Source organism: Podarcis gaigeae, assembly GCF_964106915.1.
Source record: "Podarcis gaigeae genome assembly, chromosome: 16".
Taxonomy (NCBI): Eukaryota; Metazoa; Chordata; class Lepidosauria; order Squamata; family Lacertidae; genus Podarcis; species Podarcis gaigeae.
Genome location: NC_139693.1, coordinates 8590893 through 8618675, shown reverse-complemented (window position 1 = coordinate 8618675; position 27783 = coordinate 8590893). Strand labels below are relative to the sequence as shown.

General features: G+C 48.3%; 2 protein-coding genes across 2 annotated transcripts in view; one reads left to right on the top strand and one right to left on the bottom strand.

The window, feature by feature from the left end:
- The window catches only part of NUP210L (nucleoporin 210 like), a 54755-nt gene extending 31455 nt beyond the window's left edge, over window positions 1-23300 (top strand). Inside the window, exons 25-40 of the mRNA XM_083715479.1 lie at window positions 1584-1763; window positions 3398-3478; window positions 4366-4497; window positions 4870-5028; window positions 5175-5266; window positions 7004-7178; window positions 9139-9314; window positions 10825-11045; window positions 17281-17417; window positions 17730-17856; window positions 18791-18940; window positions 20418-20668; window positions 21611-21815; window positions 21930-22034; window positions 22682-22756; window positions 23150-23300. Of these exons, the coding sequence (XP_083571605.1) occupies window positions 1584-1763; window positions 3398-3478; window positions 4366-4497; window positions 4870-5028; window positions 5175-5266; window positions 7004-7178; window positions 9139-9314; window positions 10825-11045; window positions 17281-17417; window positions 17730-17856; window positions 18791-18940; window positions 20418-20668; window positions 21611-21815; window positions 21930-22034; window positions 22682-22756; window positions 23150-23238 (2355 nt within the window). The 3' untranslated portion in view covers window positions 23239-23300. The remainder of the gene's footprint in view (window positions 1-1583; window positions 1764-3397; window positions 3479-4365; window positions 4498-4869; window positions 5029-5174; window positions 5267-7003; window positions 7179-9138; window positions 9315-10824; window positions 11046-17280; window positions 17418-17729; window positions 17857-18790; window positions 18941-20417; window positions 20669-21610; window positions 21816-21929; window positions 22035-22681; window positions 22757-23149) is intronic.
- A 334-nt stretch (window positions 23301-23634) lies between these two features.
- RPS27 (ribosomal protein S27) lies at window positions 23635-27603 on the bottom strand. The gene is made up of 4 exons (XM_083716217.1): window positions 27453-27603; window positions 25797-25905; window positions 24557-24667; window positions 23635-23909 (listed from the first exon to the last, which is right to left on the bottom strand). The coding sequence occupies exons 1-4, from the start codon at window positions 27456-27458 to the stop codon at window positions 23881-23883; spliced, it is 255 nt and encodes an 84-aa protein (XP_083572343.1). The 5' UTR covers window positions 27459-27603; the 3' UTR covers window positions 23635-23880.
- Window positions 27604-27783: the final 180 nt, after the last annotated feature.

Sequence of the window (27783 nt, the reverse complement as noted above, 5' to 3'; positions counted from 1 at the left end):
TGTAGACTGGACTACATTTTCAGACCTGTCTTCTTCCCACTACCAAAGGTTTTACCTCGGGGAGCTATCCAAGGTCCTGGAGAGCCTCCTCCTTGCCCCTAATTCTTGCTACCTTGATCCAGTGCCACCTCCCTTCCTTGGGAGCTCTCCCAGGTCCTGAAATGCCTCCTATACAGCGCTGCTACCACGAACAGGGATGGGGAGAACAGTGACCCTCCAGATGCTGTTGGACTCCAACTCCTAACAGCCCCAGCCATTGGGGCCTGGAGTCCAACATCATTTATGGAGAGCCACATACTCCCTGTCCCTGCCTTACCTAGAGCTTTCACTCCTTCTTTCTGCTTGTAAAGCAGAGTTTTTTCTGCCCTTTCATCACAGATTTAGATAACGTCACAGGGAGGGCAGGTCAGCTTGTTCTATCAGTTAATTCAGTTACAAATTCATTAGCAAACTGCCTAGAATTGATTTTGCATGATTAATCAGTTTCTCTGTTTAAAAATTGACCACTTTTATCACCCCTTCCTAGCCTCCTGTCATATCTGCAGCAAATATTAGGGATTCTAGTACACGGCATACATTAAAAGCACATTACCTCCCACAAAGAAAGTTTGGGACAGTAGTTTGTTAAGGGTGCTGGAAATTGTATGACATGGAGGGCTAAACTACCATTTCCAGGACACTTTGGGGGAAGCCATGTTTCTTAATCATATGGTGTGGGGTGTGGGGTCTAATTGCCTCTTAAACCTGGCTTTGATTGGTAGGTTGTGGGATCCTAAGTAAAGTAGACCCCTCAAATCTGAGGTTTCCCCACTCCTTTTTAAAAAAAATAACTTGTTTATTCAAAATTAAAACAAAACATATTATCCAGAAACATATCAATCCTTATTTTCCCCCATTTTTCCTCCCTCCCCCCACCCTCCCACACAAACCCCACCCCACCCCCCGACTTCCCTCAGTTCCAGTCTTTGATTTCTCTAAAAATGCTGTTTTCTGCATGTTACACAGTTGTATGGATCCTCAAACCGTTTAGCTGATTATTATCAAATAAAAGTTTGTGAATGTTTATTCAAAACCAGCCAAGGAGTCCAGTTCACTTTGTTGTGTCTTCAAATACTTTGTAAAGGGTTCCCGTTCATCTTTAAAGTCACAGTTATCCTTGTCCCATAGCTTGTATGTCAGTTTTGCCAGTTCTGCATAGTGCATCAATTTTTCTTGCCATGATTCTTTAGTTGGGGTTTCTTCAGTCTTCCATCCTTGTGCTGTTAAAACTCTCGCGGCCATTGTCACATACATGAAGATGTTTTTCAGCTTTTTTGGCAGATCTTTCCCTACAATCCCCAACAAAAATGCCTCGGGTTTTTTAAAAAAAATGTTAAATGGAACATTTTCTTCAATTCGTTGTATATCATTTCCCAAAATTTTTCAATTGCCTTACAATCCCACCACAGGTTTCCCCACTCCTGATGTAGGCCAGGATCCTCTCTGTGATAGACTGGAGGGGGAGGGGGGCGTTGTTCCCAGCTGGTGGCAGAGTGATGTCAAGATCCAGGATGCTTCTGCCTTCTTCTTCTGATCTGCTGCAGGTGATGTCAGAGGGCGGCCCACAGCCCCAGTCCCTCATTCACTTCTCCATCAACAACCAGTCTGTGGCCACAGTTAACGGAGTGGGGCAGGTCCTGGCCAAGGCTGTGGGCACAGCCACAATCCTCGGGACCATTCGGGCTGTCAACGAAGACACAGGAAAAGTCATTGTCTTTTCACAGGTACTTCCTCCTCCTTGTCGACGTCAAATGTTCACTTGCTCCTCTGTAATCTGAAACTTTCGACTGCTTTCACCATTTAAGTTCTTTCCCCTCCGCTTGAAACCATGAGGCCCCTAGCACCTCCCTCAGTCTCCATAGGTCCCACCAGTGCCAGATTTAGGTTTGATGAGGCCCTAAGCTACTGAAGGTAATGGGGCCCTTTATATGTCCAGCTGTCCTTTGTCAACAACAAATTGTCGCTGTTTTTTGTGCTGAATATATGCTACATAGTAATTTATGGAGCTAACAGGTATCTAAAGCCATTTGCACATAACAAAATATATATTTTATCAAAGTAACTGCTGAACTGACATGCAATTAAGAATAAGTATATGAATAGTGAAATACAATTAAGAAGAAGTATATTAATAGTGAAATAATTACCAGTGATATTTTAGGAAGCAGGCTAGCAGATGGGGCCCTAAGCTATAGCTTGTTTAGCTTATATGTAAATCTGGTACTGGTTCCCACCCTGGGTCCTGTTCCTTGACCACATAGAGCGTGATGCTGAGAATCGGGCTGGCCTGAGTCTGGCTGCCTTGGTTCTTGGGAATGAGCAGTCAGTGCCTTAAGGAAATATGAACATTTCATGACTGTGGGTGGTCTCCTGAGTGAGCTGTTCATTGGCTGAACGGTGTGGGGTCTGAGGTCACTGCTGTGCTGAGGGGAGTGTGTGAGAAACAGCAGCTTGGAGCTTGAATTATTATTATTATTATTATTATTATTATTATTATTATTATTATTATTTATTAAATGTATTAGCTGCTTCTTTGCCTTAGCAACTCAAGCGACTTACAATATTTTAAGCAAATAAAACCAAACGTGTACATAAAACCAGCATTAAAAAATCCAAAAGGCAGTTCTATTTTTTTTTACAAACTACTTCATTAAAACATCTCTCCCACACAAAAAGAAAGGGATGTGAAACCTTTTCTTTATTGGTAACTTCCTGGGGACTGTATTTCAGTAGGAGGTGGGACCAGAAGCAAAAGCGGGAAGAACAACGAACGCAAATTACAGTGGTACCTCAGGTTACGAACTTAATTCGTTCTGGAGGTCTGTTCTTAACCTGAAACCTTTTTTAACCTGAGGCGTGCTTTCACTAATGGAGCCTCTTGCTGCCACTGCACTGTCAGCGCACAATTTCCATTCTCATCCTGGGGCAAAGTTCTCAACCTGAGGTACTACTTCCGGGTTAGCGGAGTTTGTAACCCAAAGTGTTTGTAACCCAAAGTGTTTGTAACCTGACGTACCACGGTACATCTTTTTATACAGTAGGCTAGTTTCTACACACACATACACCCCCCTTCCTATTGGTTGCTCCATCCAACATTGCTTCTGTCTCCGCCCACCACTGCCACAAGGTCCCCAGAAGGTTGCCATCAGGCTACAGAAGCATCTGATCTGGCCAGACACTCCATAACATTTTCTGCTTGTTGCTCCTGGAACTTCACAGGTCCCAAGGGTGGGGCACACATGGCTCCCCCAGCAGCTGCCAGTCCACTTGTCAGCCTGCCACAGAGGAGCCCCCAGCTGGGTAATCTTAGGCAAACTGCGTCTTTTCTTCTGGTCTCCCTTCTGTCTTTCCCCTACAGGACCAAGTCGACCTGGAAGTTGTTCAGCTACGAGCAATAAGAATCCACGCTCCTGCCACCAGGCTCATTACGGGGACCAAGGTAGGTCTGCCCTATAATCACCAATGGACATCTCTGTGGATATATAAGCCAACTAAGTTCTACTCAGAGTCACGTCTCTTAATGTCAGTGGCCCTTCCCGGCGTAGGACTCGCATTGCATGCAACCGAGAGACAGGCGGGGCTGACTTCTCCCTCCTGAACTGAGCCCATGTTAAGGATCCCACCCCAGTTTGTTTTATTTCACTTCAACAAATTGCATATTGCAAATTGTAGTTGTCTCTAAGCGGTGTACAGGGGACCCAATACGTTTTTTTAAAAGAGTTTAAACTGTAAAATCAGAATCCAGTTAAAAAGCTTGCTGGAATTAAGTTAAACAAGGGGGAGCAGAAAGGCTGATCTCCTGGAACGAGAGCTCACCAGTTCCAGAGTCTTCCTGTTCCATGTCATACGTCTCTTGTATGTTAGGACAGTCCTCCTAATGTTTATTTCATTTATTTCAACTACCTGCCACTTAATTGCAACAATCTTTAGTTGTACAGATAAAACAACAATACAATAACTTTTTTAAAAAAGAAGTGTCATTAAAATGCCTGCTGGTTGTTAAAAAGATTTTGGTAGGTGCTGGAAGCTCAACAGAGGAGGAGGCCTGTCTGAGCTGCTTCTCAGCTGAGAGGGAATTCCAGAGAATCGGGTACCACAATACTGGATGCAAGGCTGCTGGTGGACATGAGCTTGTGCATCTGACCCATGCGGGGACCATAACAGTGACTCCGCCCCAAGAGCTCTGTGATTGGGCAGGGATATAAGGGACCAGGCATCCCTTGAGGCAGCAAGCATACATGTGTTGGTCTCCATGGTAGGACACGTCTCTTGCCCTGAGAGGTCCAAAAGCTGGGAAGAAGTAACGAGTGACGCTTTCCTTTGTAGATGCCAGTTTATGTTGTTGGCCTGACCAGTACTTTGACTCCATTCTCCTTTGGGAATGCCGACCCAGCGCTGACGTTCCACTGGGCGATGAGCAAGCGCGATGTCCTGGACCTCCTTCCCAGACACTCGGAGGTATGGATCTGTCCCTCGGGATGCACTTCAACTCTCAGCCACTGTGGGCTGCATCCAACGTTGGTCCTACTGAACCTCAGCCAGTGCTCACTTGATATCATACCTACAGCAAACACGGGGGGCGGGTGCTCTCCCTGGCAGCAGCTTCCTCCTCCTCCTCCTTAGTCTCACTGTTGCCCTTGTGGAATTCAACAGAGAGCAGGGCGGAGGACAAAACTAGAATGAGTTGGTGTTGCCTCTCATTGCCTCCAGCGCCACCTACTGGCCAGCTCCTTGCCTTCCACCCCACCATTCTCAATGGGCACTGGGCACCGCTGGATCCTCCCATCCCTTCTCTCCAGGAAGCCTGCAGCTCCATCCCTTCTCTCCCAGGTTTCCCTGCAGCTTATTCCAGAAAGTAACTTTGCCATGGTCCTGCACACGAAGGCAGCTGGGCGGACGAGCATCCAAGTCACGGTTCAGGCTTCGGATCCGGATGCTGGGCAGTTTGAAGGACACCTCTCCGAGCTCTCGGATGAAGTGCAGATACTAGTAAGCGCCCCCTTCAGGCAGCCTCGTCCTCTTTCACTGCTGCCAGTCCTCTGCTGCATCTGGCCATGCCAGCCATTAACGTTAAAAGCAGGGGCGCGTCCCAGCCCTTCCTTCCGCCTGCAGGATCCTTGCTCTGTCCCTTACAGGTCTTTGATAAACTGCAGCTCTTCTCCCCGGAGTGCTCCGCAGAGCAGATTCTGATGTCCATGAACTCGCAGCTCAAGTTACTCACAAACAGGTAGGGCAGGGAAAGGGGGGAAGTGGCGGGTGGGTGGTAGCGATGATGATGGGGAGCAAAGACAAAGACTCCACTATTAACTTGAAGAAGTAGAAGCACTACAGAGAGGCTAATTTGCAGCTAATAATAATAATAATAATAATAATAATAATAATAATAATAATTTATTCCCCAGCCACTCTGGGCAGCTTCCAACAAAATATTAAAATACAGTGAAGCATCAAACATTAAAAGCTTCCCTAAATCTTATGCTTTCAAAATGTCTCCAGCATGGGGGGGTCGGTCAGTCGATACTCCATCATTTTTTGGCTTGCCTTAAGGCAGGGGGTGCGGGACACCTCCCGCATCCACCTGCAGGCCAGGTATAGCCCCAGCATGATGTTATCCACCCCTCTCAGCGATCCTGGCACACACTGTCTCTCTCTCTGCAGGGTAAATAATCCCACCTTCTAGCTAGGATTGAGTAAGGTGATTTCGATTGATTGATTGGTTGGTTGGTTGGTTGGTTGGTTGGTTGGTTGGATTGATTGATTGATTGATTGATTGATTGATTGATTGCCTTCCACATGTATATCTGAAGGTGGTGTGCAAAACACAGTAAGCACAGCCGAAAAACTGGACAGCAGCAGATAGATTTAAAAGCAGTACAAAGTAGACACTCCATGCTAATCCAGTTGGCAAAGCTTGTCACAACAAAATGTCTCCCAATCGCTTCTGGAAAGTGCAGATACAGTGGTGCCTCGCAAGACGAAATTAATTCGTTCCGCAAGTCTTTTCGTCTTGCGAGTTTTTCGTCTTGCGAAGCACGGTTTCCCATAGAAATGCATTGAAAATCAATCAATGTGTTCCTATGGAAACTGCCTTCAGACCAGGTCCGGGGACAGTCTGTCCCCCGACCTCTTCTGAAGGCCGGCGGGGGGCGAAAGTCTTTGCTTCCCCCCACCTGTCTTCCTGGGACAGCGGAGACTTCTCCGCTGTCCCGGGGCGATCTTAAAATGCTGGCGGGCGGCAGCGAAACCTTCGCTGCCGTCCCCCAGCATTTTAAAAGCCCCCGGGACAGCGGAGGACTTCTCCGCTGTCCGGGGCGATCTTAAAATGATGGCGGGCGGCAGGCTGGCGATTTAAAAGCCCCCGGGAAGGCAGGCAGGGGGGACAAAGACTTTTGCCCCCCGCCAGCCTTCAGAAGAGGGACCTCTTCTGAAGGCTGGCGGGGGGCAAAAGTCTTTGCTCCCCCCCGCCTGCCTTCAAAAGCCATCCGGGATAGCGGGAAGCGCTTCCCTGCTATCCCGGACTGCTTTTAAAATGCTGGCGGTGGGGAGCAAAGCCTTTCGGCTCCCGCCGGCCTTCCTGGATCTCTTCTGAAGGCCGGAGGGGGGGGGAAAGGCTTTGCTCCCCACCGCTAGCATTTAAAAGAGGTCCCCGGAGATTTCCCTATGGGCTTTCTTCTTGCAAAGCAAGCCCATAGGGAAATTCGTTTTGCGAAGCGCCTCCAAAACGGAAAACCCTTTCGTCTAGCGGGTTTTTCGTCTTGCAAGGCGTTCGTCTTGCGGGGCACCACTGTAATGGGATGCCTGCCGAAATTGCGTAGTCAACTCTAAATCTGGCAGCCCCTCCATCGTTTGTGGCAGTTGCCTTCTAGCCTGTGCACCCACCTTGGGCTATAAAACATAACTGGTCCAACCCCCTCCACCTGCCAGCCCAAACAGAAGGGATGGTGACTCTTCTTTTCTCTCTTAGGGATGGAGCGGCCTTTGTGAGCGCTCAGATCCTGCAGTGCTTCCCCAACTCCTCTGTCATTGAGGAGAACAGGCATGGCCTCCTCAAGGCAGGAGCTGTCACAGGCACTGCGGTGCTGGAGGTGACAGCCCTGGAACTCTTCGGCGTCAACCAGACTGTCATCACCGGAGTGCGGGTAAGGGAGGCTCTGGGAAGAGTTGGTAGTGGCTGCTGTGGATTCTGCGAATGCTCCAAGGTGGGAGGTCCCTGAATGTCATGAGCAGGGGCTGGAAGACTGAAGGGGAGAGAATGCAGTGCTGGATAAGGACGGTTGCTAAAGTTGAGGACTGCCAACCACAATGGCTATGCTATGCTCTACCTCCACATTTGGAGGTGAAATTTCTGAAGGCCAGTTGTTGGAAACTGCAGGAAGAGAGAGTTGCTCGTGTGTTCGGGTTCTGCTTTAAGGGCTGGACTATAGATGGGCCATTGGCCCAATCCGGCAGGCTCTTCTTATATTATAAAGTTGCCGGGGAGTGAAGCAGATGGCAAGACAAGGTACACGTTCAGAAAAGTTCAGAATGTCGCACTAAAGCACTGGAGCATCTGCCAGCTTGCTTAAAGAGGACCACTTACATCTGGGACAGGGAGCCAGCAACCTCCAGGTGTTGGTAGGTAGGACAACAGATGGAATAGTAAAGAGTGCTGTTTGTCTCCAGTGATATGGAGAAGATCTTTTCTCTGGTTCAGATCGGTCTGCAGTGCTTAGTGTAGCTAAATTCACAGTGAAGGCTGCTCAGCTAAGACAAGGCAGTCTGGCCTCCCTTGAGATCTAAGATTCTTCTTTTTCATTGTATTGGTCGAACTGTTTTTATGAGCAGTTCTTATGTATATTTTTATGTCCATGTGTATCGGTTTCGGCTACACCTGGCATTTGCTTTCCTTACAAGCATATTTGAGATGAATCATAGAATCATAGAATCCTAGAGTTGGAAGAGACCACAAGGGCCATCGAGTCCAACCCCCTGCCAAGCAGGAAACACCATCAGAGCACTCCTGACATATGGTTGTCAAGCCTCTGCTTAAAGACCTCCAAAGAAGGAGACTCCACCACACTCCTTGGCAGCAAATTCCACTGTCAAACAGCTCTTACTGTCAGGAAGTTCTTCCTAATGTTTAGGTGGAATCTTCTTTCTTGGAGTTTGGATCCAGTGCTCCGTGTCCGCTTCTCTGGAGCAGCAGAAAACAACCTTTCTCCCTCCTCTATGTGACATCCTTTTATATATTTGAACATGGCTATCATATCACCCCTTAACCTCCTCTTCTCCAGGCTAAACATGCCCAGCTCCCTTAGCCGTTCCTCATAAGGCATCGTTTCCAGGCCTTTGACCATTTTGGTTGCCCTCCTCTGGACACGTTCCAGTTTGTCCGTGTCCTTCTTGAACTGTGGTGCCCAGAACTGGACACAGTACTCCAGGTGAGGTCTGACCAAAGCAGAATAGAGTGGCACTATTACTTCCCTTGATCTAGATGCTATACTCCTATTGATGCAGCCCAGAATTGCATTGGCTTTTTTAGCTGCCGCATCACACTGTTGGCTCATGTCAAGTTTGTGGTCAACCAAGACTCCTAGATCCTTTTCCCATGTACTGCTCTCAAGCCAGGTGTCCCCCATCTTGTATTTGTGCCTCTCATTTTTTTTGCCCAAGTGCAATACTTTACATTTCTCACTGTTAAAATTCATATTGTTTGTTTTGGCCCAGTTCTCTAATCTGTCAAGGTCGTTTTGAAGTGTGATCCTGTCCTCTGGGGTGTTAGCCACCCCTCCCAGTTTGGTGTCATCTGCAAATTTGATCAGGATGCCCTTGAGTCCATCATCCAAGTCGTTGATAAAGATGTTGAATAAGACCGGGCCCAAGACAGAACCCTGCGGCACCCCACTAGTCACTCTTCTCCAGGATGAAGAGGAACCATTGATGAGCACCCTTTGGGTTTGGTCAGTCAGCCAGTTACAAATCCACTGAGTGGTAGCATAGTCAAGACCGCATTTTACCAGCTTCATTTTACCAGCTTTTACCAGAATCAATTTGAAGTCTCCAGGTGTGGTGATTGAAAAGGAAAAAAACGATACATCCTTTCCTTTTCCCTCCTCCCAGGTGGCCCCGGTGTCCTACCTGCGCTTGAGCAGCACCCCCAAGCTCTACACGGCCAGCCGGGTGCCCCTGCGTGCGTTTCCCCTGGGCATGTCCCTCACCCTCGCCGTTGAGTTCTACGACAGTACCGGGGAGAAGTTCCACGCCCAGAGCACCCAGCTTCACCTGGCCTTGAACAGGTGCGGCTCAGGAAGGCACGCTTGGGAAAGGGCCGCGTGCCGCATCGTGAACATGGCTTGCTTGGGAAATTGCCACTCTCCATCTTGTGGAAAGTCCTTTTGGGAACTTGAACATTGGCCACTTCTGTGGTCCAGGGTGTGTTCATGCAATAAAGTACGCAGGCGCAGTCATCACAATGGTCTGGATAAATGTCGGGATGACATCTCTTAAGTCATATCCAGCCTATATGACCAGGGCTTTATCTACTCGGTACATTTAAAGGAAACAGTCATGGCTTCCCCCAAAGAATCCTGGGAGATGTAGTTCATTTAGGTTCTGGGAGTTGTTAGGAGACGCTGCATACACACACACATTCCCCTCCCAGAGTGGTTTACAAGTCGGTCCCTCTTATCAGGGAACTTTGTTAACTGTAGCTCTGTGAGGGGAATAGGGGTCTCCTAGCAGCATCAGTGCCCTACAGTTCCTAATAATAATAATAATAATAATAATAATAATAATAATAATAATAATTTATTATTTATACCCCGCCCATCTCGCTGGGCTTCCCCAGCCCCTCTGGGCAGCTTCCAACAAAATATTAAAATACCGTAATGCATCAAACATTAAAAGCTTCCCTAAACAGGGCTGCCTTCAGATGTCTCAAAATCCTTTGGGAGAAGCCATGACTGTTTAAAGTGGCACCATAGTGCTTTAAATGTACGGCACGAATGTGGCCCAACTGAGGCGACTTTTAAGTACAGGATACGACCACTTTTAAGTTGAGCTGTCCTGCTGTGCGGTCATTTAATAAACCGCATTCTTACTGGATCTCTTGGGCTTGTTATTTCTCTTGGTTCCGTGTTTTATTTCAAACGCGTTCCCTCACCCGGGTAACGGACAAGTGGTGTAGAAGTAAATTCTTGCCGCAATAATGACTATGCTCACACCATACATTTATAGCGCAACGATGCAACTTTAAACACCCACAGCTTTCCCCCAAAGAATCCTGGGGACTGTAGCTAAGGGTGCTGAGAAGTGTTAGGAGATCCCCCTGTTTGCCCCGCAGAGCTCCAGTTCCCACGGTAGTTTAAAAGTCAGTAGGCAGCCCTATAGAAAGTAAATTTTAGTGTTCCAACTTGTGGGTAGACAACCCAGGAACATCTGCAGCTTGTGAACTAGCCGGAGGTGTGATAAAGTCCTTTGCGCCACTAAGCCCACCTGTTCCTACTGGGAATGATAAATCCTTGTCAGAATACTTCATATCTCTTGGATATACACGAGTAGGCCCGGATCTGTCCCCACCCTGCTTTAGAACATACTCATTTTAAAAAAAAATAATGTACCACTCTAGCGTATTCATTCAAAGTCCCAGCCCACACAGGCTCCATCCAGTTCCTAGCTGATCTCTTGGTGGTCCACAGAGCAGAAGGCACCATTGACCGTCTTGGCCAAGTTTGGGGAACCCTACCCTGCAGTATCCCTGCTTGGCACACTCCTCACGGGGTCAATTTTTTTGCTTTGTTCCCCCAGAGATGACCTGCTGCTCATCCGACCTAGCAACAAGAACTACACTTACGTCGCCCAGGCTGTCAACAGGGGGGTGACCCTGGTGGGCGTTTGGGACGAGAAGCACCCGGGCATGGCCGATTATATCCCTGTCCCGGTGGAGCACGCCATCGAGCCGAACCTTTCCGAGCCGCTTGCCATGGGAGACGTGGTGTGTTTCAGTACGCCTCTCGTCAACCAAGAAGGTCAGTGGGCTGGTCTCCAGCCACCGTGGCTGCCTCCTGGAAGTTAAAGAGAATCATAGAATCCTAGAGTTGGAAGAGACCACAAGGGCCATCAAGTCCAACCCCCTGCCAAGCAGGAAACACCATCAGAGCACTCCTGACATATGGTTGTCAAGCCTCTGCTTAAAGACCTTCAAAGAAGGAGACTCCACCGCACTCCTTGGAAGCAAATTCCACTGTCGAACATCTCTTACTGCCAGGAAGTTCTTCCTAATGTTTAGGTGGAATCTTCTTTCTTGTAGTTTGGATCCATTGCTCCGTGTCCGCTTCTCTGGAGCAGCAGAAAACAACCTTTCTCCCTCCTCTATGTGACATCCTTTTATATATTTGAACATGGCTATCATATCACCCCTTGACCTCCTCTTCTCCAGGCTAAACATGCCCAGCTCCCTTAGCCGTTCCTCATAAGGCATTGTTTCCAGGCCTTTGACCATTTTGGTTGCCCTCCTCTGGACACGTTCCAGTTTGTCAGTGTCCTTCTTGAACTGTGGTGCCCAGAACTGGACACAGTACTCCAGGTGAGGTCTGACCAGAGCAGAAGTTGAGGGCAGATGAAAAGAAAGCCCTTCTTCACACAAGCACATAGCTGAACTAGGGAAGCTCCTCCCCGCAGGGTGCAGCTATGGCCGCCAACATGGGTTGCTTCAAAAGAGGATTACACAAATATATTTACAGAGGTACCTTGGGTTACGTACTTAATTCGTTCCGGAGGTCTGTTCTTAACCTGAATCTGTTCTTAACCTGAAGCACCACTTTAGCTAATGGGGCCTCCTGCTGCTGCTGCCGCGCCGCCAGAGCACGATTTCTGTTCTCATCCTGAAGCAAAGTTCTTAACCTGAAGCACTATTTCTGAGTTAGCGGAGTCTGTAACCTGAAGCGTATGTAACCTGAAGCATATGTAACCTGAGGTACCACTGTATTATTATTTACAGTCGTACCTCGGGTTACAGACGCTTCATGTTGTGCATTTTCGGGTTGCGTACTGCTCCGAAGCACCGGAAGGGGTTACTTCTGGGTTTCAGCCCTTGCGCATGCGCAGAAGCGCCGAATCGCAACCCACGCGTGCGCAGATGCAGCACTGCGAGTTGCGAGCGTGCCTCCCGCACGGATCACATTCGCAACCCGAGCTTCCACTGTATTTAACCCTAACCCTAATCCTATACCCGAAGTTCTCAGGACGGTTCACATAAAATATCAAATACATAAAATCAAAACAAAACCAGCAACCCAATAAAAAAAAACCCCAAAAGATCCAGCATTTTTTAAAAAGGGTATAGGATGTAGATCAAGTCAGGCCTGGTTGAAAAGGAACATTTTTGCCTGGTGCCTAAAGGTGTACAATGAAGGCGCCAGGCAAACTTCCCTGGGGAGAGCATTCCACAGACGGGGAGCCACTGCAGAAAAGGCCCTGTTCTCGTGTTGCCACCCTTCTGACCTCTTGCGGAGGAGGCACACGAAGAAGGGCCTCAGAAGATGATGTAGAGAGGATGAGGATACCTTCTGCCTCGACGGTCAGTAATGCTTTTAACTAGCAGTTACTGGAAACCCCAGGAAGGGGACCGTTGCTCTTGTGTTCAGGTCCTGCTTGCGGGTTCCTTTTGGATCATCCTATTGGTCACTGAGAGAATGGGATGCTGGACTAGATTAAGGTTACCAGACGTCCCCGTTTCCCAGGGACAGTCCCCGGATTTATACATCAGTCCCCATACAAAATCCATTGAAGTTGAAAAATGTCCCCGGGTTCATTGAAAAAAAAATCTGGTAACCTTAGACTAGATGGGCCACTGGCCTGATCCAGAAGGACTCTTCTTGCATTCTTAAGAAAAAGGAACTGAAATTCAGCAGGAATTTGATTAATTTGTTAACCATATAATATGCCTTTTGCCAAAATGGTGAAGCTTTAGCTCATTTTTAGTTGCTTTTCATAGGTTTTTATAGATTGTTTCATTGATGGTTTGTTAATTATTTTACAGGATTCATGCAGTCTTTGTGGTGTTAGGTGGTTATAGTTATTTATTGTTTGTAAGCCACATTGAGATTCATCTGAATGAAAAGCGGTTTAGAAATAACTCAGTCAAATGGACCAGCCTTCTCCCAACTGCCAGAGCTCCGCTTAGCTGAAAGGTCTGCCTTTTGACCTGGAACTGCTTCTGACCCCATCCCCATGCATGGAGCTTCGTTGTAATCACACCCACAGAACTCAACTCTCACTTTAACGGTCCTGGAGAATCCGGGACATTGTAGTTTCTTCAGGGTGCAGGGATTGTAGCTTTGCCTTAATAAACCACAGCTTGTCCACTAGCCTTTCTGAAACAACGCAGGGATACGAAAAGAAAGCAGCCGTCCTTCAGGATCTGGCTTTTCCAAACCTTGCAGTGTGGTTCTCCAGCCAAGTGAGGTGTCCAAAAAATTGCAAATAGTAGCATGAAGCATGTGCATATTAGTGAAAACACTGAGCTCCAGCACTGAGGGCCTTCTGGCGGTTCCCTCACTGCGAGAAGTGAGGTTACAGGGAACCAAGCAGAGGGCCATGTCGGTAGTGGCCCCCGCCCTGTGGAACGCCCTCCCTGCAGATGTCAAGGCAAAAAACAACTATTTTACTTTTAAAAGACAACTGCAGGTGGCCCTGTTTAGGGAAGTTTTTAATGTCTGATGCTGTATTGTTTTTAATATTCGGTTGGAAGCCGCCCAGAGTGGCTGGGGAAACCCAGCCAGATGGGCGGGGTATAAATTATTATTATTATTATTATTATTATTATTATTATATTGCATTGTTTCAGGGAAAAGAGAATGAGTACCTTAAGGAAAATTGCATACAAAATGTGTATCAGTCGGAGAAATTAGCACTAAAATGAATGTGGATTTGCATGAGGACTTTCCCCCCCAATTGTGGGGAACTGAACTTCAAGACTGGAAAAATAAAAGAGGAACTGAAATGGATGGATTAGCCCACCCCTGCCTGCAACCTAGCAGGGGTCCCCTTGGCCGTGTCTCAAAAGAAGCCTCATCTCATCACCCCCAGTCCTGCTCCGACCTTTGCTGATTCCCACCACACTGCTTTACTGCTTTCCCATCTATGCTTTGCAATGGGGCCAGGCTTGGGGGGGTTCCTTTTCTCACTGCTACTCTTAAAAGGCCTTGATGCATAATGGAGGCAGCCTCTGGTTCATCGGCTGCTGTTTTATGGCTGCTGTGCCTTCAGCAAAGCACCGCAAATTAAGCCTCGGTCACGTCTTCAGGACAAAAGAGTAACCCAGAGAGCATCTGCTGGAATGCCAAGCATCCCTTGTCCCCTCCTATAAAAACAGCCACCCACCCTGGACTCTCTCTCTGTCTCTCTCTCTCTCTCCCTCCTCGGTGACCCTCAAAACGGCGCCGTGCAAACTTCGGAAGGGGCTGCTTTCAATGAAGAAACACAAGCTGCATTCTTTGCGACGTTATGCGTAAAATGGCTTAAATATAAAGCACCCTTCAGTCCCGTGAGTTTGTCCACAATCTGAAGGAGAAGGAGAAATCTGCCTGCACCCATTTCTGTCAACCCAGTACTTATCGAGATACAGTGGTACCTCGGGTTAAGAACTTAATTCGTTCCGGAGGTCCGTTCTTAACCTGAAACTGTTCTTAACCTGAAACACCACTTTAGTTAATGGGCCTCCCGCTGTCGCCACGCCACCGCCATGCGATTTCTGTTCTCATCCTGAAGCAAAGTTCTTAACCCGAGGTACTATTTCTAGATTAGTGGAGCCTGTAACCTGAAGCGTCTGTAACCCAAGGTACCACTGTACAGTGTCAAGACACTCCTTCCAGTGGTGGCTTCAACCATGGAAAGCCATGTGTGACGGGATCCGCGGGACTGATCTATCAGGGCTCCTTGTCAGTAGCAAGTGATCCAGGGATCCTAGCTCCCGGCACAGAGTAACTTGTCAGTTTGCATCTTCCTTTTAGCACTGTGTTTGGTGGTGGTGAGAAACATTGCCCTATCATTTAACGCATGGTGGTTTCATCCATCTTTCCTATAATAGAACACATTTTTTACATCCCATGGCTTGGGAAATGAAAGCTATTGTAGCTCATTTGATGGCAGCTGTCTTCGCTTTTATCCGCTGTGTAAAATATTACGGTAAAGGTAAAGGGACCCCTGTCCATTAGGTCCAGTCGTGGCCGACTCTGGGGTTGTGGCATTCATCTTGCTTTATTGGCTGAGGGAGCCGGCGTACAGCTTCCGGGTCACGTGGCCAGCATGACTAAGCCGCTTCTGGCGAACCAGAGCAGCACACGGAAACACTGTTTACCTTCCTGCCGGAGCGGTACCTATTTATCTACTTGCACTTTGACGTGCTTTCGAACTGCTAGGTTGGAAGGAGCAGGGACTGAGCAACGGGAGCTCACCTCGTCGTGGGGATTCGAACCGCTGACCTTCTGATCGGCAAGTCCTAGGCTCTGTGGTTTAATCCACAGCGCCACCCGTGTCTCATATGTAAAATATTAGAGGACTGCTTATTTGCATTTTAGGTGGTAGAGCATGAGACTCTTAATTTCAGGGACACGGGTTCAAGCCCCACGCTGAGAGAAAGATCCCTGCATTGCAGGGTTTAGACTAGACGCTTGTGGCCCCTTACAACTCCACAATTCCTCCAGGCCATTAACACCATTTGCTTTTGAAACAAAATGAAGACTCGACCATCCCAGAGTAAATTAAATACAGTGCTCAGCGCAGAACTGTTCCCTGAGAAACAGTGTCTGAGTTTCTTTTCCTCTTCCCTCCCAGTTCTTTTTTCCTTTGGTGTCATGGCTTTTAGTTTGTATGCCCCAGTCATACAAAGAAGTGTTTTCCTTGAGAGAGTAAAAGTTATTTAATTTGACCTTTCTCGTGTCCATCTTCCACTGCCTCTGCTCGCTGCTTCATATTCTGCCTCGTGATTTTATTTCTTTCTGGGATGGATGAATAAAAAAATAAAGCAGGTTTGTAGGTTTGCAAGAAGTTTTGTGAGGTGAATCATTTGAATTATTGCAAAATTGGATAAAGAGGAGGATTGTTAGTTAAGATAATTAAAGGCAATATGAATTTATTAAATGCAGAAGAAGTGATAAAAATGGTGGATCATCAGAGGTGCTGATGGAAGTCCAAAAGGATTGTATAAAACGTGGTTTTGTGGTATCTATGATAATTACCGTATTTTTCCCTCTATAACACGCAGATTTTTTCTCCTAAAAAGTAAGGGGAAATGTCTGTGCGTGTTATAGAGCGAATGTGTGGTCCCTGGAGCCGTTTGTCCCAAGTGCATGGCAAAAATCAGGCAAATATCATATTGCGCCCTCACGGAGGAGAGGAGGCTGCTGCTTTCCTGCATTCTGCCTCAGGATCTTACTGCCCACCCTGTTCTGTTTCGGTTGCTGTTTGCTCAGACGGAACAAAGAGCAGTGAAATCCCCTCCCCTCCAGGCAAGTAGAGAGGAAAGCAGAGCGTCCCTGCTCCGCTGCTGGGACTCGGCAGGCAGTGGAAAACATGCAGATGAGAGAGAGAGAGAGAGAGAGGGCTGGCTTGAGTGGGTGGGTGGACTTTTGCCTTCCTTCCCCCCCCCTTTAAACCCCTCTCCTGCATTCTTAGCCAGCTGCTTATCCGCACACCCCTCTCGTGCTCCTTGTCCCTTCTATATTTTTCCTTCCCTCCCCACTTAAAACGTGGTTACAAAGCACAGATCCACATGGATCCTCAGGATCTTTGCATTGGGTCATCCCAAATTCACCATTAGAGCACGTAGCATGTCCATGGCTACAGTCTGCCCCCCCAAAATCACGCACCCACTGTTGCCTGGGGCTGCAATGGTGCAAAAACGTGGTTACAAAGCATGGATCCACAGGGATTCTCAGGATTTTTGCATTGGATCACCCCAAATTCACCATCAGATCACATGTCTGTGGCCACAGCGTGAAGCACAAAAATGATACATCCACTGTTTCATTCAGAATGTTTTTTCCCTTGTTTTCCTCCTCTAAAAACGATGTGCGTGTTATGGTCAGGTGCGTGTTATAGAGCGAAAAATACGGTAATATGTTCAAAAATTAATATAAAATTATTTTAACAAATAAAAATAAAGCATTAGCTTGGAGCCCTGACCAACTGGGCCAACATACCTTATTCTTCTCACAGAATCCTTGAACGCAGATGCAACAGCATTTTCTTTCCTTTCTTTAGGGGAACCCGGGACATGGCAGATCACTCCAAGCGACCTCCTTGAGATGGACACGCTGAGCGGAGCGGCCTTCGCAAAGCACGCTGGGAAGGCCACCGTCTTCCACGATATCCCAGGGATAGTGAAAACTTACCGAGAGGTAAGAACCAGAAAAACAAGGCAGCACCATCACACAGGCATCATGGGAGTTATTTCTAGCCAAGAGAGTAAGCGTGGGAAGAGGGAACAGAGTCATTTCAGGGAATAAAAGACCTTTTTGGAGCATGGACTTAAAAACTGAGAAGCCATTGATTTGCCACTCGAGCTGATTTGACAACATGCACTGCCCAACTGCTGCTTTTAAAAAATCAAAGTTAGGCCCAAGCCACTCCACCTTGCTTGGGCAGTGAATTCCCGCTAGCAAACAGCCGCTTCGGAAACCCTCCTGCAGTCACCATTTTGCTCTTTCCAGGTTGTCATCGGGGGCTCCTCCAGACTCAGCCTTCACCTGGGTCCCAAACAGTACCTGACCAACACTCCAAACTCCTCCGAGTTCCGGGTTTTCGTCACCACAAGCGGCACTAAAACAACCCTCCGAGGTAGGGTGGAAGGCGCAGCCGCTTCGCCCCCGCCCACTGTTAATGGGGCGCACGTTGGGAAGGCCAAATGCCCAGTCTAAGTAGAAAAATGAATCTGTCCACCCTGGCTGGATTAGAGGTGACGTTGCGAGGAGAAGCCGCGTGTCCCCTCAGCCACCACTCATTCTCGCTTTTGAAAGTGCCAGTTTCTTCCCTCTTTAAGGGGTGGTTTGCTGGGTGCCCAGAGGAATGTCCTGTTACAGGATAAGCAAATTCCTCCCAACAGCAGAGGGGGACACACAACCATTGCGGCCAGCAGCGGTTGGTACCATGAACCCCCATGGCGTTGTCTCATCCTGTGTTGAAGCTGTCCAGCCGTTTCTCCTTGTGGAAGCAACTCCCGTAGTTCTTGCTTTTGTCTTTCCTGATCTTCCAGCATTCAGCTTCATTGGACAGCCCCCGAATTCTAGTACGATGAGGGAGAAAAGCTTTTCTAGCTAATTACAATTTTGTACGCCTCTTCCTCTCTTGGGGACCCCCCTCCCGCTTCAGAACGTAGCAAAGACATGGCTTGTCCTCCTTTTCCAGTACTGTTTAGGCAAAAAAAGAAAGAACAGATCTCCCCTTTCCAATTTTTAGGTTTTTGCTTCCTTCAGTTGGGCTCATCCTCCCCATTTCTGGTTTCATGCCAAATTGTGCATGGTTCCAGCTTCTGTTTCCTGACCAACAGCAGCAGCCTGAGGACAATCCGCAATGCATCATGTCCCTTTATTCCAGCCTTTCTCAACCGGTGGGTCCCCAGATGTTGCTGAACTGCAACTCACATCATCCCTAGCTAGCAGGGCCAGAGCTCAGGGATGATGGGAGCTGTAGTCTAACAACATCTGGGGACCCACAGGTTGAGAACCGCTGCTTTATTCCACCATCACACCCTTGTCTCCTTTTATCCCTTCAGGTCCTTGCAGTTCCATCCAGCTTCGTGCCATCACAGACCTGCTTTCCCCAGAATCTCACCTGACCTGTCAGGTGGAGTTCAGCATGATTTTCCCGGACATCCCAGCGCAGAGGATCTTTCATACCCAGTCTGCGTTCTATACTGATAAAGGTAGCGGAGGAAGCGTCAGAGGCATGGCATCTCCTCTGGCAGTAACCCGGCCAGTGTTTTTATCTCGCCATTTAAAACCTTTTCAGCTTTAACAGCCTTGCACACGTCCACCCCTGTCCCATAAGCTCTAACAGCGAGGTGAGGAAGCTCTAGCCTTCGAGATGCTCCCATCATCCCCAGCAGGCGTGGCCAGTGATCAGGGGTTATGATGATGGCAGCTGGAGTCCTGCAGCATCTGGTGGACCAAAGATTCCCTACCCCACTGTAAAGTCAATCAGTATTATTCCCCCCCCCCCCCATATTTCAAATGTCATGGGAAACTGAGAGTTACTTACCGTATTTTTCGCTCCATAAGACACACTTTTTTCCTCCTAAAAAGTAAGGGGAAATGTGTGTGCGTCTTACGGAGCGAATGCAGGCTGCGTGGCCAGCACAGCAAGAGGGAGAGCTGTGCAGAGCCTCTTGTTGCGCTGCCTTCCCAGTGAAGCAGGATGAGGGACGGAAGGGAGCCCTTACGGAGCCCCTTCTGTCCCTCATTCTGCTTCACTGGGAAGCCAGCAGAGCAAGAGCCGCTGCGCAGCTATCGCTCTTGCTCTGCTGGCTGCGCAGCTTGCTCTGGCTTTTCAGGGAGGTGGGAGAAGGTGACGGAGGGCAGCCTGTCAGTCCCTTCTCCCACCTCCCAGAAAAGCCAGCAAGAGCCGCTCTATCTTTAAAGAGCCGCGCCGAGCGAGCATGTCTGCGGCTCTTGCTGGCTTTACTTGTTTTCCTCCTCTAAAAACTAGGTGCGTCTTATGGTCAGGTGTGTCTTATAGAGCGAAAGATACTGTGCCCAGGGCCCTGTAGTGAGAATTTATGCCCCAGATTTGCACCAGGGACTTCCCAATCCTAGCTCACTACCATTGCCCCTCTGTTTTGCCCATAGGAATTTATCGTAAGTTAAAAACATTCTCAGGCATGCTATAGCTCAGTGCTCTGCATGTGCTTGGCATGTAGAAGGTCATAGATTCAATCCTTAATGGCACCTCTAGGTAGGACTGGGAAAGAACCCCTGTCTGAAGTAGCCTGACTCAGTATGACAGCTAACTGATTTCCTACTTAAATTAGCCCTGTATTTAGAACATTGAGGACTGGAACCTTAGAAGGAAGGGCCACAGCCCAGAACATTTGCAGAAAGTCCCAAATTCAGTCCCCAGCTTCTCCAAGAAGGGCTGTGAGTGTTCCCCATCTGAAACCCTGGAGAACTGCGGCTATTCAGTGTAGACTAGTGGGGGGGGGAGGGACCTGTAGTGCTCCAAATGTCGCTGAACTACAACTCCCATCACCCCTGGCCACTGAATCAATCTTGCAGGGGCTGATGGGAATCGTAGTTCAGACCAAGGTTCCCCATGCCTGGTGTAGCCTGCTGAGCAAGGTGGACCAGCATCCCGAGTCAGTACAGGGCAGCTCCCTATCTGGTTTCCCTCTTCCCAAACTCAAGGTCTCTACGCCTGCATCATCACCGTGAAAGACCAGCCGGAAGCCGACCTGCTGGCCCTGAGCACTGCTGGGGGCTCGGTGCACGTGACGGCCTCCCTACTCAGCGATCAGAGCCCAGAGGGGACACAGAGGCTCTCGGTGCCCTTTCTGCCTGCCTTTTACATGAACCAGTCCGAAGTGGTCTTCAGCAGCACAGAGCTGAGCAGGGAAATCGTGGTGCTGGGGGCAAGGCGAGTGACTGAAGAAACAGAGGCAAGTCAAAGGCTCAGGATGCGGCTGCCACATAAAAGCCCTGCTCCAGATGACTGCAGCACTGGCTTCTGAGATCTCTGGGACGTGCAGGAGAGGCTCTTCCATAGACTGCAGCCATCTCCTGGGTGTATAAGGGATGCTTATAGCATTGGTCCACATTACAACCAGCCTTTGAATACGGGGTCCATTTCGGGATGATAAGGTTCCCCACGCCTGGTCTACATGTGACGTTGGGAGTTTATGTGACCCTTTCAAAACATTTCTAGATGTTCTTAATTCTGTTTAAAGGGTGTTTTATATTTAATTCTGTTTGCCGCCATGCGCTCCTTGGGGAGGAAGCGGCAGGATAGAAATTGGGAAGGTGGATTCAACCTGTAGCAGTGATATATGGGCTGGTATCCAGCTAAGTTCTACCCGGAGCAAACATTATTTAAATGAATGGGCTTAAGTTAGTCACACTGATCAGTTTCTATGGCTCTACTCTGAGTAGGACTGACACTGGATACAAGCCATTGGTTTGGGAGCATGTACACCTTATTTGAAACAACAGGAGGCTGGTCAATCCTGGACTGTTACAGAAACAAACCTGTTGCTCAGTGGCGGCAATTGTGTAGAGCTTGCAATTAAAGACTTCTCAGGGCACCTTAGAGACAAGCAGATCCATCCCAGCTTTGATTTTTCAGTAGACAAGCAGTATTGTAATAACCTGCTCCACTGAGGGAGAATGCAAGATATGCAGAGACACCTTGCCAAGTGAGAACAAAGGTCCTTGTGGCTGCTTAAGGCAGATCTAGTCCACAAAAGCTAATCCTGCATAGATCCTGGTCTGTCTCTTAAGGTGCCACAAGCCACTGTTGTTACTGCGACACAGCAGCAGACCCCTTCAGATTGCAGCTGTTATTTTCCTAACGACTCAACTTTCCCTCCGTCCTTCCTGCCAAGGCCCAGCCCAGCTCCCCGGTGATCCAAGTGGGACGCCCCTTCCATCTGGTGGACATGCCCGGGCTTGTCATCTTCCCAGTCAGCGTGGTCAACCTCACATCCCTCCAGCAGATGGCAGCACCCGTCTTCGTCAACCTCTCCTGCACCCTTACAGGCCAGAGGGCTGCCGTGTTAATGCGGGCACTGCCAGACAGGCATCTGTTTGGTAAGGACCATAGCAGTCAAGCCAAGAACGGAGGCCTGTGCCTTCATCTGGACGGCCACAGGGGATAATATCCTGCACCAGCCCAGAGCAGACAGGTCTTGTCTCTCCTCCTAGATCAGTGTGCTGAAGCAGGCCTTGTCAAGCAGCTTGTGGGCTCCTACCAGGTCCTCCTCTTCACCATCTTCGCTGTTTTAGCATCCACCATGGTCATCTTTCTCAGTAAGTGGATTTGGAAAGGCAGGCACAATATACCCCGGAGGAACCAGGCCTTTCTGAAAGAGCAAGTGGGGAACCAGCAAGCCCACATGCTGTGCCCTTCAGCCCCAACCCTTCTCTCCCCCGCCACTGCCCTTGCAGGAATACTGGCCTACCTCAGATTGATGGGAAGGATTAGATACATGCACAGGGGAAAGCAAAGACGGGCTCTCTTCCTTGGAGGTTTTTAAGCAGAGGCTGGATGGCCATCGGTCACGAATTCCTTCCAGTAGCACCTTAAAGACCAACTAAGTTAGTTCTAGGTATTAGTATCTAAGTTAGTTGGTCTTTAAGGTGCTACTGGAAGGAATTTTTTGTTTTGACTATGGCAGACCAACACGGCTACCTATCTGTAACTTCTAGTTAAGTTTCCTGCATGGCCGGGGATTGGACTGGACGAGCCTCGGAGTGCCTTGCAACACTGATTCTAGGACTCTGTGCTAGTGACCATCTTTATATGCATTTCTTAGCTTGAACTCCCATGCTTCAAGTGGAATAGCCCACAAACCATAAGCGGAGTCAGCTAAATTATGTGAAGGGTGTTGCTGCCAGTGGTTCAGAAAAGGGCAAGGGTGGAACTAACCTTGTCGTGATGCTTTGACCCCCCACAGCCTACAATGCCTTCCTGAGCAGAGTACAGGCAGTCCCTGTTGTGTATGTTCCCACATCAGGCATGGTACAGACAGGTGAGTTAAAAGGAAGGAGTTGCATGCCCCCAATACTTCCTGCATTCATTATCAAATGTTGTTTATTCGAAAGTATGTTTAGGGTGTGGTGGGGCGACCTTTGGAATTATTTTGGGTGGTTAGGTCACCAGAATGTGGACTCTGGACAAAACATTTCCAGAGCCCGCCCTCGCATTGCCTGGCTTATCAGACCTCTGATTTGTCATCTTTGGGTTTTTTGGTCCTGCTGCGCAACCACCCAGAGGGTTCTCTTGCAGCAATCAACATGGCATTTCACATGATATTCAATCAGCCACACACAGCAGCTGGATAGTCTTCCAACTGGCAAACCATGAGCATTATCTATAGGTAGCCTCAAACAGCTCTTTCTCTTCCCACCCATTTTATTTCCAGGGTACCTCTCCTCTCCACCCAGCATGCAAAATCACTATTCCAGTGTCAGGAACAGGACTCAGGCCTGGCTTTGGAGCGTTCGAAGATGACCATCGCTGGACGTGGAGGCACCTATAAGCCATGTGTTAAAAAGTAAAGTGGTGGAAACTTGTGGCAGCTGTCTTCATTAAATAGGAAGGGCAGGCATGGTTGGAAGAACTTGGAAAAGAACATGGCAATCTGTTCTAAAGACCCTTTGGCCTTTTCACTTGGGACAGAAGCCCCTTTCAGGCAGTGGAATGCACAGAAGTTGCTTTGTTGCATATCTGCTATGTGCTGCCCATTTCCACATTTTACAAGGTAAAGCTATTAATCTGTAGAATCTGTTCTATTTTAACCCTGTAGCTAGATCCAGAGAATCTCAGGCAGCCACACTGGCTGAGCTCATTTGGACTCAGCAACCAACTCTCAGCCCCCAACAGACGCACACACTACAGAAAACAAGATTCTGTCTTTATATCCAAAATTTATTGAGTCAGATGGGTGAGGCTACAAGGACAGTGCGAAAGCCATCTTTTGCTCTCCTTATTCCAGAGGCAGCAGCAACAGCTGAAATCCTCAAGAGCCACACAGTTGCAGCTCACATCTCACTTGTGTCCGGACTCCCACCGTCCATGCTCTTGAGATCCTCCGCACCGGAGCCGACGACTGTGCACATAGCCCCACCCATCCTGGACAAACATCTGCTTAATTTAGTGCTGCTTTCGCCTGAAGGAGCATCCTGCAAAAAGGGTGGGGTGGAAGGCCACACAGTGAACAAAAAGAAAAGAAAACACAGCAGCTCTTATTACACATGACTTCTCGACCTCCTGAGCACAGCATCCGGGAGAGTTGAAATTCATCATGGCTCGTTTAAACAAAGTCTTAAAGAAGGCTACTCCAATTATGTCACACAATTAAAAGCAAAAAACAAAGCCACCCTTCACTCCCCTAAGATTCTATCCGTAATACCCAAAATCTTAAATACTGGAGGTGTGTCCCCACACCCAAAGTGGTTGCTGCAGAAAATGATAGCTCCAGATCTTCCCTTTTGTTACCTGAACCCAAGTGTATTTTGTTACAAAGCCTGACATAATAGTTACCTAACTTGTGAATTTTAAAAGCAAAAGAAAACCGGCAGAGTGCCTTAGGGCAGGTTAAAAAACCAACCACCCATTTCCAGATTCCACCTGTTCTAAGCAGATTTAACTATCCATCTCTACAGAAGAGAGGGGGGAAAGGTTACATAATAACAAGGAAGGGGTCCAATTAAACACACACTGCTTAAATGCCGCAATAGAAAATGGCAAAGGAACAGAGGAAATAAGGCAGAAGTGATTTGCTCTAAGAGCAGGTCTTTAAAAACAGCCAATTAAGCTCCCTGCTTACCTTCTGTCAACCTTGCCTTTCCCCCAGTGGGCTGGCACAGCACAGTTGAACAGCCGACACACAGAACCACTGTTTGAGCGTGACTGAACACAGTGGTGATTTTGTAGCAACCTGAGAAAGGGAAAGGAAAAAACATCACTTTGGATCCACTTCAAAGAAATGGAAGAGGGAGCCTCTCCAAAATGTATAATGCCTAGAAAATTGGGAAATTTAACAAAAAAAAAAGTGCTAAATGGGATAAATGCTAGAATACTGTTTCCACCTTGGAGACAAACCTACACCACCCCATCTCCTTTCAATCACCTGTATTGCTTCAAATCCTTTATATGGGCTAAAACTGCAAGATGCAGTTAAACCTGTGATTTGTTTGCTCCATATCCCAATTTTTCTATTTGTACATGACCAAAACACCTTAGCTTAAGTAAGGTCTTTACCAACTATTTGGGAAGGCCGTAGCTCAGTGGACAGAGCATCTGCTTCATGTGCAGCATGTGCCAGGTTCAAATCCTGGCATCTCCAGGGAAGGCTGGGAATGAATGTCCCCTGCCTGCAACCCTGGAGAGCCGCTGCCAGTCAGTGTTGACAACACCAAGCTAGATGGACCAATAATATGACTCGATGTGAGGCAGATGTTCCTGAAGAGGGAAAGGGGAAAGCCCAATCTCAGTGCCACCAGCATGAAGGCCATGACTTTCTTTACTTGCCTGCCGAATCAACACGTGGGTATAGGCCAGGTATTTTACCATAGGAGCAACGATTTCCGAGGGGTATTTCTTCTTCTGTAACCCCAAGACAAGAGGCCTCATTTCCTACACAGACACCTTCCGCCAGTTCACATGCCTGAGCAAATGGCAAAGGTTTCCCCCCTCCCCATATGAGCTCCCAGCAATGCAAAGCAGCGAACTACAATGGAGTGAGAAAAAATGTAGAACTATGTGACTGACAGCATACATGATCCAGCCCCTTGCCCAAAACAAGTACAGTGGTACCTCGGTTTTCGAACGCCTCCGTAGTTGAATGTTTCAGAAGTCAAACGCCAAAAACCTGGAAACGCATCTCGGAAGTCAAACAGGAAACACAGCTTCAGTTTTGAGGCTTCCGTTTTGAGTTTTCGAACACTTCGGAACTCAAACGGACTTCCGGAATGGATTACGTTCAAAAACAGAGGTACCACTGTATATATAAGTTGCAGGACAAAAAAACACGACTGGCCTCGTTTTAACACATTACTCCTCCCTACCTGGACATTTCACATCCATGAAGTAAGAGTTGGGACTCTGGACCAGGCGCTTCTTCTTATGTTTCCTCTTCTCCTCCTCAGGGGAGGGATGCAAGAGATCCTTTGCGAGCTGCAGGGAATACCCATAAACCAAGGACTTTAGAATGAAGAACAAACCTCTCAATCCCCCAACACATTTAACTCCCAAACCGCTAACAAAGTACTCGTGTACATATTCATGGTAAGTAGCTAGCGACTTGGTTAGGAAAACCTGGTTGAGGGGGTCCATGCCTACCAGATCTTAAAAAAAAGTAACACAACTCCCTTCCTCAAAACCCCCCTTTTCCATGAAGCACAGTCTTTTATTATTGGTGAATTTATTCATTTTATACCCCACCCTTCCAAAGTAGTTCAGGGCTGAACACAAGTGAGGAAAACATCTTTAAGAACAATTCCAGCACAGATGCAGACTGGGGAAGATCTCAGTTTAAAAGGTCTGCTGAAAGAGAAAACTTTTCAGGATGCACTCATAAGTCAATTAAAGGGGAAAGAACTCCCAAGGCCCAAATACTATATTTTAAGATCCTCTGGTAGTTTTCAAGTGCCGTGAACGCTTATAGCATACAAACAACAACTATGTTTATTATGTGGGTGAGGAACCGGTGACCCTCCATCTGTTGGAACTTCCATAACCCCAAACCATGAGCAGTGCTTTGCTGGCATGGAGGACAACCACCTCTAGAGGGCTAGTTTAGCAGTTGTTGTTCCTCAAGCCCCCAGTTCAAATATGATCGTGGCCTCAGAGAACCCCTGCAACTGAGGGCACGGGCCAACGCTGCCCCCTGCCTATTAACCAACCAGGACTGTTGCAAGATTTCACGGAAGTATAGTCTCCACAAACTTGCTTTGTTTTTGAAATCTCCAAAGCCATAAATATGTTATCTAAATAGACATGGATTAAGAGAAAACTAGAGAGCTATTGTGGTGTATGGTCAGTGTCAGGCTAGGACCTGGGAGAGACCCGAGTTCAAATCCCTGAATCGTGAAGCTCACACAATGCCTCTCAGCCTAACCTACCTCGTAGGGTTGTTGTGGGGCATTTAAAAAAAATGGGGGGGGGGAAGGATCATGTAAGCCACCTTGAGCTCCTTGGAGAATAAGGCAGGATACAAATGCTACATACGTAAATACATACATATACATACACGCACGCACGCACACATACATACATACACACCGACTAAAATAGGCTCACTTTTAAACAAAATAACGCAGCGAGACCAGATGACCCTCAGCTGGGAAAAGTGGTTTCGCTGGCACCCGCCTCCCAGGCTGCTCTGCTCCTCCTTTCCCTTCAAAATCAAGTTACTATTCAAAAATGTTCTCTTATTAACGGAGAACATTTTTAAAAAGCGGAGAGAGGGGAGGAGTCAGAGAAGTAAATATCTCCCCTCCCTCCCCAGGCCGCCATTTTGAGCCTCCCATCCCCGACCAGGGAGGTGTGAGGGAAGGGAAGGGAGGGCGAAGGGGCGCTTGGAGCGGGGTGGAAGCCCAAGGCGACGACCACGAGCGACCCCCTTTCCCCAACCTATCGGGGCCCGAAAGGCCGAGCCGGGGAGGGACGGGGCACCAAGGCCTCGCCCCTCCGCTGGCGCCCAGACCCAGCAAAGGACTCACAGGCATGTTCGCGTGGAGGCAGCTACGGCCGAAAAGGAGCCAGACCGGAAAGAGAGGGCGCTATATCCGCTCCGGGGTTTCCCCGCACGGGCGGAAGCCGAGCCAAAGGGGGCGTGGCCACCTCGACCTTTCACCCAGCCTGCGCTCTCTTCCTTCGACGACGCCACGCTCTGGAGGAGGGGGGTGCTCCTCTCAGCCGCCATTTTGGAAAGGGGATGGGGATGGGGCGGGAACGGAAGTGCCCCTGTTGGAAGCGGATTGCGGAGGGAGGGCCGCCATGATGGGAAGGTCGGAGTGAGACGAAGGGAGGGACTGGCGAGGCGGCCTTCTT

Coding starts and splice junctions, on each gene's coding strand:
- RPS27 (XM_083716217.1), bottom strand. Junction 24,668..25,796: donor CATGGATGTGAAATGTCCAG/GTAGGGAGGAGT, acceptor TCCCTTTCTCAG/GTTGCTACAAAATCACCACT. Junction 23,910..24,556: donor AAAGGCAAGGTTGACAGAAG/GTAAGCAGGGAG, acceptor CCCTTTTTGCAG/GATGCTCCTTCAGGCGAAAG.